The following is a 14,097-nucleotide window of genomic DNA, read 5'->3' on the forward strand; positions in this document are numbered from 1 at the left end:
TTCTTCGTTCGAAATTGCAAAATTGCAATTAACTCACAAAAGTTACAATGGTCAAATAACTCATTCTTCTAAGGAAAACTTTGTATGAAAATTATGCTTATATCAAACATGAAAAAACGGCAGAAAAATCAACATACCATTTTTGTCTTGTTTTACATGGCACATGCTCCCCATTTATACATCTTTTCTTTCTATCTTTTTTCATTTTTTATAAAGATAAATAGTCACAGTCACTTATATTAACCATATAGACTTTAGTAAAAAAATGACATTTTCTCTGGTTTCGATTTTCTTTAGTTCTCAGAGAAATCAACACTGAATTTCAGAGGGAATAAAATACAATATGCAAAACAGATACAGATTATTAAATGATGAGTTATGGTGTTAGATATCATGTTTGTTTTCTTTTTTGAAACATTACAAATCATCTAATCATACAAACTTAAAAAAATCCATTTTGTTAACTGTACATCATATTTTTAAGAACTTTTTATTATAATTTGACTGAATTGTCTTGTAGGACAGCCATTAGCAGATTTAAGTAGGTTCCAAGTGGCTGCATCGTGCAATAATATAATGATAATATGGAGAAATATTTTTTTTTGATTGAGTTTGGGTTTAGGTTTTCTCCAATTTTAAATATCGTGTTCAAAGTCATGTTTAGTATTGGTGGTGTCTGACCTCGAACTCGATTTATATATTAAATATCAAATATAAAATTATTTTGTGTATATATAACATATGTACGACACTAAATGGTAAAAAAACTTCATTTAAATGATAACAGAGCATGTTCAGGTCGATGTTGATATAGGTTTGAGAAACTCAAATTCCAATAGGATGAGATGATAATTCTTTTAATCCTATTTTATTTAAGATTGAGTTCAGATTTGGGATTGGATTTGCAAAAACTCACCCACCTAATTGTCTTTTGTAGTATTTTTTTATGGAACAGAAATTTCAATTATTGAATCATCTTGTGATTATTAATTCATATCCATAAGTATAATGGATACCTAAAGTTTCATAGTAAATTTCTATAAGAGCTTCTTTTAAGAAAATAACATGTTGATTTAGTTACCATTGGAGCCACAAAGGATTGGTGAAATTAATTTTTTTTATGGATAAGCTTCAATTGCATCATAAGAATTTAAAAAACATTCATTTTCCTATATACTTGTACACTTTAATACGTAAGCTTGAAGCTTCACCATAATTAGATAAAATAACCTTACACTTCTAACTTGTAAGGTGAAATTATTTGTCTACGTAAGTTAATTGTATAATTGACATTGGACAAATCATTAGGGTGGTGAATTTTTCTAAAGTCTTTAACCGTTAAACCAAGTAGAATTGATTTCAAGACTTGTTTGATTACAGTTTTTGTCTTGCATAAGTAGCTTAAAGAACAAGTATAAAGTATAAACATTCTCATTGATCGGTGACCCCTTCCATGTTATTGCAGAAAAAGGTGGTTCATAAAATAGACATTCGTTCCCATATGGTTTTATGATATTTTTTCTGTTTATTTTTTAGACATTGTCATAAAAGGTGATTCTGTATACGAGACTTTTACTTAGTGAATTTAACGAAGGTAAATATATGTAGTCTTGTCATATCACCACATGCAAAAAGACTGTTTTCTGGATTTAAGTTCGGTTGGTGTGAAGCAACAAAACAATTATGAAATTTTCCTAACAAAATTCCTTTTCCTTAACTTCCACTAGTAATTACCATTTCTGTGGAGTATGGACCAAGGATTAAAGCAAAAATCATTAGGAAACATACACAGGAAATATAGACAAAGAAAGCAATAGCTAAGATTTTCATGGATTTGTAGTGTTGGTGTAATACATTGGCATGCATTATAGTAGTAAGCTAGTTTGTGCATATATGTTGGACACATACATTAATGTGTGAAATGACAATATTCCCAAGGTTTATTTGTGTGATTTATATGTAATGTTAGTGTAAAGATTTATATATTGTCGATTTATCATCCATAATTTATTTATATTACTTTTTTTGAAGAGTTAATGATGATTAAATATAAATAGTAGATAATATAATGACAATATATAAATATCTTACATTCAGTGTTGTAAACCCGAACCGGACGTCAAACCGGCAGAGGTCCCGTATTAGGTTTAACCGGTTTAAACGGTTAAACCGTCCGGTCTGACCGGATGATTTCGTACATAATTAATAATTTTTATTTATAAATATATAGTTATATATAAATGTAAAACTTTATATAATTAATAATTATGTATAATTATATTAAAATAATACCTCTTTATCTTTTTTGTACCATAGTAAAACAAAATATTAGAACATTGTCCCATTTTTTTAATTTTTAAGTGAGTCGTAGGTTTACTTCCCGGGTTTAACATGGTCCGACCGGATTTTTTCTGGTTCAAAGCGGTCCAACTCTCATTCGGTTAAGACAGCAAACCAGGGCCGTTTTCAAGTCCGGTCAGCGGTCAGACCGGTCGGACCGTCCGATCTGATTCTAACAACACCGTTTACATTATTAAAATATACATTTTCTCTCTCTTCTGATACATATATAAAGATAGATAGGCAATGCAAGCAAATTCATCCTAAAAAATGTAGCTACGCAAATCTAAGTTAGGCCTAGGATAGAGCATATTCCAAGTGCATGCACTTTATAAAGAAAAAAACACTAACAAAAAGACAAGTCTCTCCAATCATAAATTGTGCTATAAAATACTTTATGTTTTATGGTATATGTCATCTTCTAACAAAAAAAACATTAATTTTATTTGTTATTTTAGAAAACTAAAATGTTAACCATTATTCTTTAACTTTCTTTTGATATCTGTACTAAATGAATAAATCATCCATGCATATTTATCTAATATCTTATAAATTTGAATAAACATGATTAATTGATTACTACCATTTAATCTTAATACTGTCTACCCAAAAAAGTACTGTTAATATTAAAAGAAAAACACAGATAGGTAATGTTAATATTTTGCATCAAAAGACACAAAAATGAAGTGGATATCATGAGCCATAGTGATCAATTCCTTGCTTAACGGTCTTAAAGCAGAATTCTTTATCGATTACTACAAAAAGGCTTATTATGAGGAATATCTACTACTTGGATAAACATTGAAATTGGAGAATTCAACCCATCTTAGATGTGTTTTAGTCTTTAGTGAAAGAGTTCATCCTCTCATTCAAGGACATATTAAATTATCTTTGAATAGTACAAACAATCAAGTAATGCGAATGGTCTTAACTTACTGGACCCAACGGTCCGACCGATGTAATTGCTAACCGGACTTGAAAATGATTTTGATTTGCAGTCTTAACTAAATGAGGGTTGCACCGCTTTGAACTGAGAAAATTTCAGTACAATCGTGTCAAGCCTGGTTAAACGAGATTAACCCGGGAAGTAAACTGAACGGTTCACTTAAAACTTAAAAAAATGAAACAATACTCTAATATTTTGTTTCTCCGATTCAAAAAGAAATAAAGATGTGTTACTTCAATATAATTATTAATTATATAAAGTTTTACATTTATATGTAATTATATATTTATAGATAAAAATTATTAACTATGTATAAAATCACATGGTCATACTGGACGATTTAACCGTTTAAATCAGTTAAATTTAATACGAGATCTCTTCCTTTGACGTCCAACTCGTATTTCACAATATTTGACTCAAAGTGATATTGAGGTTTTGAGAATATCCTCAATCACATCAAGCTTATAACTGCGATTATATTAAACATATTCTTTCATAATTATATGTGATTACAATAAAAAACAATACTATGTTCTCTTTTAAGATTTTATTCTAGAATAAAAATTTATTGGTCATAGAGAAAGAGTATCATTGGCGTGTATTTAATGAAGTTGAACCTATAAATTTACCAATTATGAGTTGGGCGCTTTAACCATTCAGCTATTAGTACTTGAGTATAAAATTTATGCACTGTCAATGTAAAGATTTATACACGCGCACCACATCATTCATTTGGTTTACTTTTTTCGAAAAGTCAAGAACAATTAAATATCAATGATAGATAATGCAGTGACAGTATTAAAACTCATACGCTGTTAGTGTATACATCTTTTTCTCTTAGTAATTAGGAGGAATCTCATATATGGTAAATAACCACATTAGATAAATCAATGCATGTACACTTCCATTAAGAATAGTTGGGAAATGGAGAGGGGAGCAAATAGAAAGAAAAACAAATCTCTACTTGTATATGAAGTTAGACATGCATGTGAAGATGGACATTTGTATGTTATTGTAGTGGCTCATAAATTTGTGCACTTGCACACACTTGAGTTTGTTTAATTTGACAAATTTGTAGTAGATAGGGATCACTCATTGGTTGAACATGCATGTTTTCTGAATTTAGTGCAAATGTCAAAGACAAAGTCATAATCATTCTCATAAAACATTGGCTTTAGTTAGTTAAAAGGGAAACCAGTGACTGATATATAAACAATTTATCTTTAGCATCACATGTATATCACTATATACATGTCACTGCATATAGGGATAACAATAGATTTAGATGAGACCGGGTAGTGCACTACCTATTGTCATTCCTAACTGCATGAAAGTAGTAGAGAAAAAGGAGTAGCCACTACATATACTAGTCACGGTGATTTTAATAAGATGAAACTAGCAATTAGCTCAAAGGGTTTAAGATGAAGAAGCATTGTGTGCAATGCTACTAAGGGTCCATTCGCGAGTTGGATTTTAGAAGAGAGAAAAAGAAAATGGAAAACTTGAGAGTCATTAAATACATTTGTGAGTTGGTTCTGAACCCTTCCATTTCCGTTTTTGTCCCTCCAAAATTAATCATATTTTTTCAAGAGTCATTGTGGCCTGAATCTGAAACCTCTCATCCATATTTCCTATTAACCAAGGATCACAACATAAAACTGTTAATTTGTGGCAGTGATGTTGTACCCTATTGAAGTTTGTAATGTTGTTGAACTTTGATAGTTGTAAATTACTTCCTAGGAGCTGAGTTAAAGAAAATGCACTAACACTTCATGAGATTGCAGGGAAGACATTCTATGTACCACACTTATGGTGGGTGATTCACCTTAAAATTTAATTAACCTCTTTAGCTCAACTCATCATATCTAATGTTTTATCGTAGAGTTTAAAATCTATGTACTGACAGTGTAAATTTTTTTACAATATCAGCACATCACCCACCATTGATTTGTAATACTTTTATTTGAAAGTCAATACTAACTAACAAATGAATGGTGAAGATTTGCTGACAGTGTAAAAATCACTTACACTATCAGTGTATACATATTAAATCTTTTATCATATCATTATACTAATGTTTAAGGAAATCATGCAAACAATAAATATAATAAATAACACCAAACTATCTTAGGTGTACCAGCAAGAATACAGTACTAATTCCGTTTCTCATGCATATAGTCGCTAATAAATAGTAATCAGGTTTATTATAAAGGTAGATACTACAATTGGATCTTTATTAACTCCTATTTGCCAAAATATAAATATAAATATATGATCATCATTCTTTAGTATTTCTAAAAAAAATCATTTGTATACTTATTATCAATACATTTATTGTGAAAGTGGTACCAATTGAACCCGAGCCTTTCAATTTTATTGTAAAAGTTGTTAGTTCTTTATTATGTTTTGTTATAAATGCTAAACCTAATTAAATACATAATTAAAAAATGAAAAGTGAGATCTAAATAGTTTAATGTTTCTCATTTGATTTGATACACAATCTTATTCATGTGCTTAAAATAGTATTATACAAAGTATGGTGAATAATATCATGCTTCACTTTATAAAATTATTATAATTTATAAAGATTTATGTTATAATCATTATTAATTTTTTCAAAGTTCATAATGTCAATATCTGTTATATATGTGGTTGTAAAACAATTTTCACATAAGGCTTATTATCGAGTCAAATGTTTCCAAAAAGGAAAAAAAACGGATAGTTAGAACTTAAAACTTACCCAACCCACATCTAGTTTTAAAGTAGCTGGATCGGTTCGGGCCAAAAAGCCTAGATTAAATAAAAAATACCTAATATGATACTCAAATTCTATAAATTTTCGAACTTTGACGAATTGATCCACCTATTTTAAATGGTCTAGCTAAACCATTCTAGAGGAAAAAATTAGCGAAGTGACTAATTTCAATTAAAGAACTAATTCCTTGTGACTGAAGTGTATAGAGTAGATTTGATGACGTGGGATGCACTTGGAAGAAGTTGAAAAGGTTTATAAGGTAAAAATTTATTCTTCATATAACCAATAGTCCATAGGAAGTAATCTTTTTGGTGTATGTGAATGTTTCTTTTAATAAATGTTATTTTTAAGAATCGAAATTTTGACTTTTTAATTTATACCGAGATCCAATGAAGTTTACCACCACAAGACAAATATTTTGTTGGTGAAAAGGTTAATTTTGATGAAAGAATGTTAGTTTGAGAAATTAAATGAAGAAGATATATTTGACTATTAATTGGGCCAAACCCATTACATAACTGATCCAAATCCAATAATTGTACTCTGTATACTTCATCCATAATTCTACTTCACTTTCACACAAAGATTCTTCTTCCCACTCTTTTCTCCTCCTCCTCCTCCTTCTTCTTCCACTTCAACCACCACTCCCTCACATGTATGCGGCGGCGGAACTTTTCGGCATCTTCGCCGTACATGGAGGAAACACTTCTTTCTCCGTTCCCTCCAACAACGCGGTGAAGAATAATAATATAAGGTTCTTCGCCAAGACTAGTTCCACTCTCTGTCGATGCGTTGGTGGCGACGTTTTCTCAGTCACACCTTCGAACAACTCTGATGTGGATTACCTTGGCCAGAGCACTAAAGGAGATTTGAATGTCAAGTTGGAGCATCTTGAGGCTTTTGGTTTCACTTTTTTTCTATAAATTCTCATTTTTCCATTTGAACTTTCGTTTCTTAACTCTATTAGGGTTTTCGTGAATTTATGTTGATAATGCCTTCATTGTAGGAATTGATGGCCATGGTGCATTAGAAGGTCCAATTGAGGAAGTGGCTAGAACAGAAGCTAGAGAAGCTGAAGGTTTATTAAAAGATTTGGGTATTCCGGTACACTAGACTTACTCTTTTTGCTTACTCACTATTTTTTCTAGTTTTTGATGTACTTGCATGTGTTTTATACTGTTAGTTGATGAGTTAATGTGTTAGCAATACATGCACAGGTATTATACAATGTGTACGTGTGTAGTTGTGTATGCATATGTATCATTAGATATTTATTTCCCATTATTTGTTGATCTAAGAGGGTGAGCCTCGGCGCAACGTTAAAGTTGCTTGCCTTGTGAAAACCATGTGTTCGAATTCTGGAAACTGCTCCTTTGCTTGTGAAGGTAAGACTATTATATCTGTCCTCCCCGAACTGCATTAGGTAGGAACGTAATTGTTCTGCTTGGCACAGTGAATGTCTTTAATTTTTTTCACACTGTTCACTGTTTGGATTTTGACCCAGGTGTATTTTCATGATTTTTATGTAGATAACATGTCTTTGTTTCCTTGTGTAGAGCCCTTCTTCATCTAGAAATTCAGCACGTGGAATATTCTGCAGCCGTACATTGAACCTGCGATCGATTAGTGCCATTGGATATGATATGGACTATACCTTGATCCATTATAATGTGATGGTACACATCTGTCCATTCAATTTTCAATTGTATCATACATCTCAATTTGACATTTATAAACAAAACCTCTAATGTATAAGACTTTTATTTTAGCATTAGGTATTACTGACTCTAATTGAGCCGTCACAAGCGACTAGTGTTTTATACTGATTTGATCTTTTGTTAGTTCCTGCATTTTACGTGATTAAAAATTAAAAATATGAAGTATTCCCTTATTATGTGATTGAAGCCTGCACTATTGAATATTAAAAATCATTTGCATTGTAAGAAATCATTTAAATATGAAAGAAAATATTTATTTTCGTGTCCTGGAACTGTAGATTTATCTCTATTCAGGTAAATAGACTTTTCTGATATCCAAGTCTGCTATTACAGGCTTGGGAAGGGCGGGCTTATGACTACTGTATGGAAAACCTCAAGAATATGGGTTTCCCTGTTGATGGACTTGCATTTGATCCTAACCTGGTAACATGTTATCTCTGGCTAACTGAAGACATTTGCCAATCCATATCATCTCTTGTTTGTCCAAGTAATTTTTGCATTCTATTATAAATTGTTCAGGTAATTAGAGGTCTTGTCATAGACAAAGAGAGAGGCAATTTGGTCAAAGCAGATCGATTTGGTTATATAAAAAGAGCCATGCATGGCACCCAAATGTTATCTACTCGAGCTGTGAGGTAAATGTCAGGCCTTGTGACTTTGAGTTCTGATAATGAAAATCCATGCAGAGGCTTCTTTTACTCTCATGTTATATCAACTTATCAAAACATACATCACTTTAGGCTTCAAAATTTGTAACGTAGGCCATTCGAGATAATAAATATGCTGTTTTATGATAGTTATTGGTGAAGTATGTAAGTTGACTATCTATTGAAATAACCAGAACAATACAGTATAGGTATCACTATAGGTTTCTGTTGACTCAATAAGCCCATTTTCTGAAATAACCCTAGATCTGTGCGTTATATGTTAGCACATGGATCATATCCTGTTTTGCTGATTGTCTGCTTTGTAGCATTCCCTTTGCATTAGTTCACATAGACACATACTTATTAACAGCTTAGTATATATATATATATATTTTAATAAAAAACTGGAGTAATAGTTTCTTTAGTGCTACTTAATTTTATATGTAATGGAAGTGAGATGTATGGGAGGGAACTGGTGGACCTACGAAATGAGAGTCGATGGGAGTTTCTCAACACACTGTTCTCTGTGTCTGAAGCTGTGGCCTACATGCAGGTATATTACAATTGCTGTTTAAAACCATTAAACTTTCAGTAGCAGAAATATATTTTGCCATAATGTTCATTTAGATATAGATTTAGATATTTGATTACATGGCTTCTAGATTATCTCCAGTGGGTATGGGTTTTGTTGGTGTCTCAAATTTGATCACTGTTAGCATTGTATGGTAAGCCCTAATGGGGTAAGAGGATAGTCATTAAAGTATATCAATTGACCCAGTTCCCCCTGTAGACTTTTTAGGGGTCAACTAGGCATTCCAATTTTCAAATGTAAGTCCAAATAGGAGCTAAGAGATAGTTAGATGTGAAGTTTGAATATAGGGCAGCTGCCTTGCTCACGCTGGTTCTTGCTGTTAAACATAAGCAACTTTTTTCTACCTATTTTATAAGGATGATGCTTTCTTTTTTATATAATGTAATTATGTCTGATTATGATGAGACTTAATTGGGGGGTGGGGACCTCGGCTCAACAATAAAGTTGCTTGCCCTGTGACCTGGAGGTCATGTGTTTATTCACCTGCCTCAGACCCAACTAGGTTGAAGCCTTGTGCACTGGGCCGCCTTTTATGACAAGACTTAATTAATGGCATGTAATTTCTTTCAGATGGTTGACAAATTGGATGATGGGGCTATACTACCAGATCTTGGTCCTCTTGATTACAAAGGGCTTTATAAGGTAATAATACTGTGTAGATATTTGTTAACATCATGTTTAATTAGAGATGTTCTTTTTCTTTATCACCGGAACATCTTTCAGGCTGTTGGAAAAGCTCTCTTCTGGGCACATGTAGAAGGTCGCCTTAAGGTGAACTGAACACGTTAATGTTGTTGCATTTTGCTGCTACCTCTATGACATTTTAATGCAGTGCCTTATCCGCACTAAATGACTTATGGAATTTATGCAGAGTGAGATCATGTCTAAGCCGGAACAGTTTGTGGAGCCTGATCCACAATTACCTTTGGCACTTTTGGATCAGAAGGAGGTAATCCCTCCATTGTGTTAATTTCTCCACAGCATGTGACACTCTTCAATTACTTATTCAGTTGTCTTCGTGAAACAGGCTGGCAAAAAACTTCTGCTTATTACCAACTCAGATTATCATTATACCAACAAGATGATGCACCATTCTTTTAATAGATTCCTTCCCAATGATATGGATTGGCGAGATCTATTTGACATTGTAATTTCATGTGAATTACTTCTTCCATAATTTTACTTTTGAACAAGTTTACAAAAACATTATTCTCTTGACAATGGAGGAACGGAAATTACTCTACATCCTCTTCATGAGCTTGCTCTAAATTAACAACTTTGTCTTATTATGAAATAAACCGTGCATAAATGGATGTGGCTCTTGTTTGTGGGTAGGTGATTGTCTCAGCTAGAAAACCAGAGTTCTTCCAAACGTCACACCCCATGTATGAAGTGGTGACAGGCGAGGGTTTGATGCGTCCATGCTTCAAGGCTCAAACTGGTGATTACTACTCCCTCTGTTCCCTATTGTATGTCTCATTTGGATTTTATAGAAGTTTATTCATTTAGTTTATTAAATAAAAGAGCATCTTTCTAGGGTTTTTTGTAACTGTAGTTTAAATATCAATCAAGAGTGTTATATCGATACTATCCTAAATCTTTTGAATTAAAAAGATAAAGGCAGGTGCAAATTATGTAATTCAATAATTTGCTTCTTGACTTCCAAAATGAAAAATACATTATTTTGGTATACATTTTGAGGCTTCCAAAAATGGAATGCAAGTCATACAAATTGAGACAGGAATCAAGGATGTTTTCTATGTCTTTAACAAGCCAAAAAGGTTATATATTTTTATATTTTAGCATTCCCTGTCTTAAATACACATGTGACTGGTAGCCTTTGGTCTGCTGCATATTTGCTAGGCATGTGTGCTACTAGTCAAGACCTTAGTTTACATATATTTAGGGTTGATTAGATTAGGAAGAAACTGTTAAGTTGTTTCTATTATGATAGTGTATATCTGAAAGGAAAAATGGTTGACACTTTTTTAATTTCTCTTTATACTTTCAAATAACCTCCATATTAGTTTATCACTCAGGGTATTTGAGCTTCTTATTTTACTACTTATCATCACGAATATTCATTGAATTGATAATATGCTATACTGCGTTATATTTTACTTGACTTGACTCCTTGTGCTTTATCTACCATCTTCTGTAGGTGGTTTGTATTCAGGAGGATGTGCACAGATGGTTGAAAAATCCCTGAATGTTCATGGAGATGAGATATTGTATGTCGGTGACCATATTTACACTGATGTCAGTCAATCCAAAGTCCATTTGCGATGGCGGACAGCATTGATATGTCGAGAACTGGAAGAAGAGGTTAGTGTAATCAATTTATATTTAATTCAAATATTCAATTCTGAGTAAAGAAATCTCTGCTACGCTCTCTAGAACCTTTTTGTCCTCTTTGGAAGAGAGTATTATGATCAATTTATTTTGTACGTTTGGGTAAAGATAGATACAATTACTTGTTAACTCGCTGAAGTGCATTTTATGACCTTCAGCAAACCTATATGTTCAAATGTATCTCTATGTACTGTATAGAGGAAATATGGTGCCTTGACTGGATCCAACCATGAAATTTCCTGTGCTCTATAATTTTTATATGTTAAAACTGCAGTACAATTCCCTGATTCATAGCCGGGGTCATAGAGAATCATTGGTGGAGCTTATAAACCAAAAGGAAGTTGTAGGGGATCTCTTCAACCAACTCCGGCTTGCTTTGCAAAGGCGAAGCAAAGACCGTCCTGCTCAAGTAAGTTTTGGTTTCAATTCTATAATGTATTCTGTTTTTTATGTTTAATTAGTGCTTAGTGCTTACACGACATATCTCTCACCATTGTTGGAAAAATGCACGCATTAGGCACTGAAATTGTCTGTTGCATTCCTACTTGTGATAGTAGTTGGTAGTACTCACATGCTCAACCTTTGTTGCTGTTGCTAGTATTTTGTTGCCTAATTCAGTTCTCTTTGACCTTAATCTTAATGTGATTATCTAATGCACTCATTACTACAACAACTAAACCTTTATCCCGTTTGCTGGGGATCTAGTGCAGTCATTTATCTTCTAAAAATTATTCAATTATTAATCCTGGCATGTCGAGCATGTTATATCTTGGTCCCTGGACTAAGGCTTGGTTATTGTATCCTGACATGTTATAAACTTGTGACATTATTAACCTAATTAGTAATTTTATTAGATTTTAAAATGCTTTTACCATCCATATCTTGAAATTTATATCATTTTTTAACTTAGCTTTTATGCTCTCACAACTCAGAACATTGTACATGTTATCTATTTGCTTGGTTCTCAATTTAGAGGTGTCCAGTGTACCATTTTATATATGTATAGGCTAGTTAGTTTAATATTGACTGCAAGATTTTCCATGTACGCAAAGACCCTCGCAGCAACTAACATGAATGATGAAGACCTCACTGAAAGCATGCAAAAGCTACTTATTGTTATGCAAAGACTGGATGAGAAAATTGCTCCAATGCTAGCAGCAGATGGGAATCTCTTCAATTCAAGGTAATTTGAAAAAAAGAGCTTTTAATTTAGAAACTCTTTAATTGCACTCAGCCTGTATCTGATTTATTGATTTCTACCAAATCGGTAAAATTTGTAAACCTTTTTTTTCACATGACTGTTTGCCATGACTTTGAGAAATAGTTCAGCTGGTGAATTTGTCCTAGTCAAAATAGTCCCTTACATTTTTTTAAAAGATCAAAGACCCTCTGTCATGATATTTCCAAGTGTCCCCCCTCCATTTGGGTTAGTTCTCTTTCTGTGGCCCCAGGGAGTGTGAAGTTGTTATTATTACAAAGAACGTGAACGTAAAAAGAAAAACCGTAATCGTGGAAAACGAAATGTCATGCAAAATAGTTTTGTGCAATTAAAAGTTGAAAAGAAATTGGGTATGAGGGGATAACTTGTTTTTTCTTTGGTTAGTTATAGCAAGGGTATTTCTGCTAGCTATTAACTCAGAAGCTTCTTGTCTTGCATTTTACCAGTGATTTGTTATTAACTTGATGTACTATATCTGTCTTCACTAGGTGGGGTTTTCTATCCCGTGCTGACCTGTGGGATAAAAGCCACTTGATGAGACAAATTGAGAAGTATGTTCTATCTTCTTGACCCCCCTGATCTCACTATTATTATCATATGCTACTTACTTTAAAATGAGTTGCATATTGAAAAAATTATTTCAATGCAGGTATGCTGATATCTATACCTCTAGGGTGTCAAATTTTCTAAATTATACACCCTTCATGTATTTCCGCTCTCAGGAACAGGTATTTAGATAATCTTATAAATACCTTCTTATCTAATAGCATCAGATTATTATTTAGGTTTTGAATTGACTTGAACATGTTTTTTTTATGTTCTGCAGAACCTTGCTCATGACTCATACTCGCACTATTGTTCACATCCAAACAATGATGAGTTTTCTTCCTAGAGCTTTCTAATGTTGTGACTGGTGTTGAGATTATAAGCAGATGTATTATTGCAACGGCTATCTAATGTTGTAACTGGTGCTGGCACCTTGTATTATTTATCCTCATAAAGTCCCATCAAAAACCTCAATAACATTTTTCTCTATGCCACCACATGGTGTTTTAGTTAGGCCTGCGGATAATAAGGGAGCAGAGCCCAAAGCAAAGGGGGGAAAATTGCTAGGGATTATGCTTCCAACTAAATCTGCAAATGGCATGAACAAAATTCTAATTCAGATTGACACAACATTGTGGGAAATTATTAATCAAATGTGTATCCCTTAGATTTAAATGGATTATATATTCCTTCCATCAAGGTACATGTTGTGCATTTCCTTTGGTATCGTTTTTTCCTTTTGAATGAGAATTATTCTGTGTGGGGTTTGGAATGACCCCACATTAGCTCGTATAGATGCAAGGCTTTTATGTATAACAGTATATGTATGAAAAAATAAATTGAACCTGTGATTAGGCAATGAAACATGTGAACCAGAAATGGTGAGTGCAAATAACTCATTTAGTACTCTGTTTGGTTTAGGAAGAAAGTGTTTTTTTAAGTTGTTTGGTGCAAAAATAAAAAAATAATAGAACTGGTAAAA

General features: G+C 32.7%; 1 protein-coding gene across 2 annotated transcripts; it reads left to right on the forward strand.

Annotated features, from left to right (window-relative positions):
* On the forward strand, positions 6,620 to 13,816 carry LOC109356692 (5'-nucleotidase domain-containing protein 4-like). Of its 2 annotated transcripts, XR_002108773.1 has the most exons (18): positions 6,620 to 6,944; positions 7,048 to 7,145; positions 7,598 to 7,717; positions 8,093 to 8,182; positions 8,279 to 8,394; positions 8,860 to 8,959; positions 9,569 to 9,640; positions 9,722 to 9,769; positions 9,870 to 9,947; positions 10,026 to 10,145; positions 10,334 to 10,439; positions 11,160 to 11,323; positions 11,625 to 11,759; positions 12,403 to 12,533; positions 13,058 to 13,120; positions 13,219 to 13,297; positions 13,396 to 13,539; positions 13,576 to 13,816. XR_002108773.1 is itself a non-coding variant. In XM_019600175.1 (17 exons), the coding sequence occupies exons 1-17, from the start codon at positions 6,695 to 6,697 to the stop codon at positions 13,459 to 13,461; spliced, it is 1,836 nt and encodes a 611-aa protein (XP_019455720.1). In that variant the 5' UTR covers positions 6,620 to 6,694; the 3' UTR covers positions 13,462 to 13,816. The 2 variants fall into 2 exon arrangements, 1 of the variants encoding a protein (XP_019455720.1); XM_019600175.1 differs by having other exon boundaries at positions 13,396 to 13,816.

Source organism: Lupinus angustifolius, chromosome LG01 (assembly GCF_001865875.1).
Source record: "Lupinus angustifolius cultivar Tanjil chromosome LG01, LupAngTanjil_v1.0, whole genome shotgun sequence".
NCBI classification, from domain to species: Eukaryota; Viridiplantae; Streptophyta; class Magnoliopsida; order Fabales; family Fabaceae; genus Lupinus; species Lupinus angustifolius.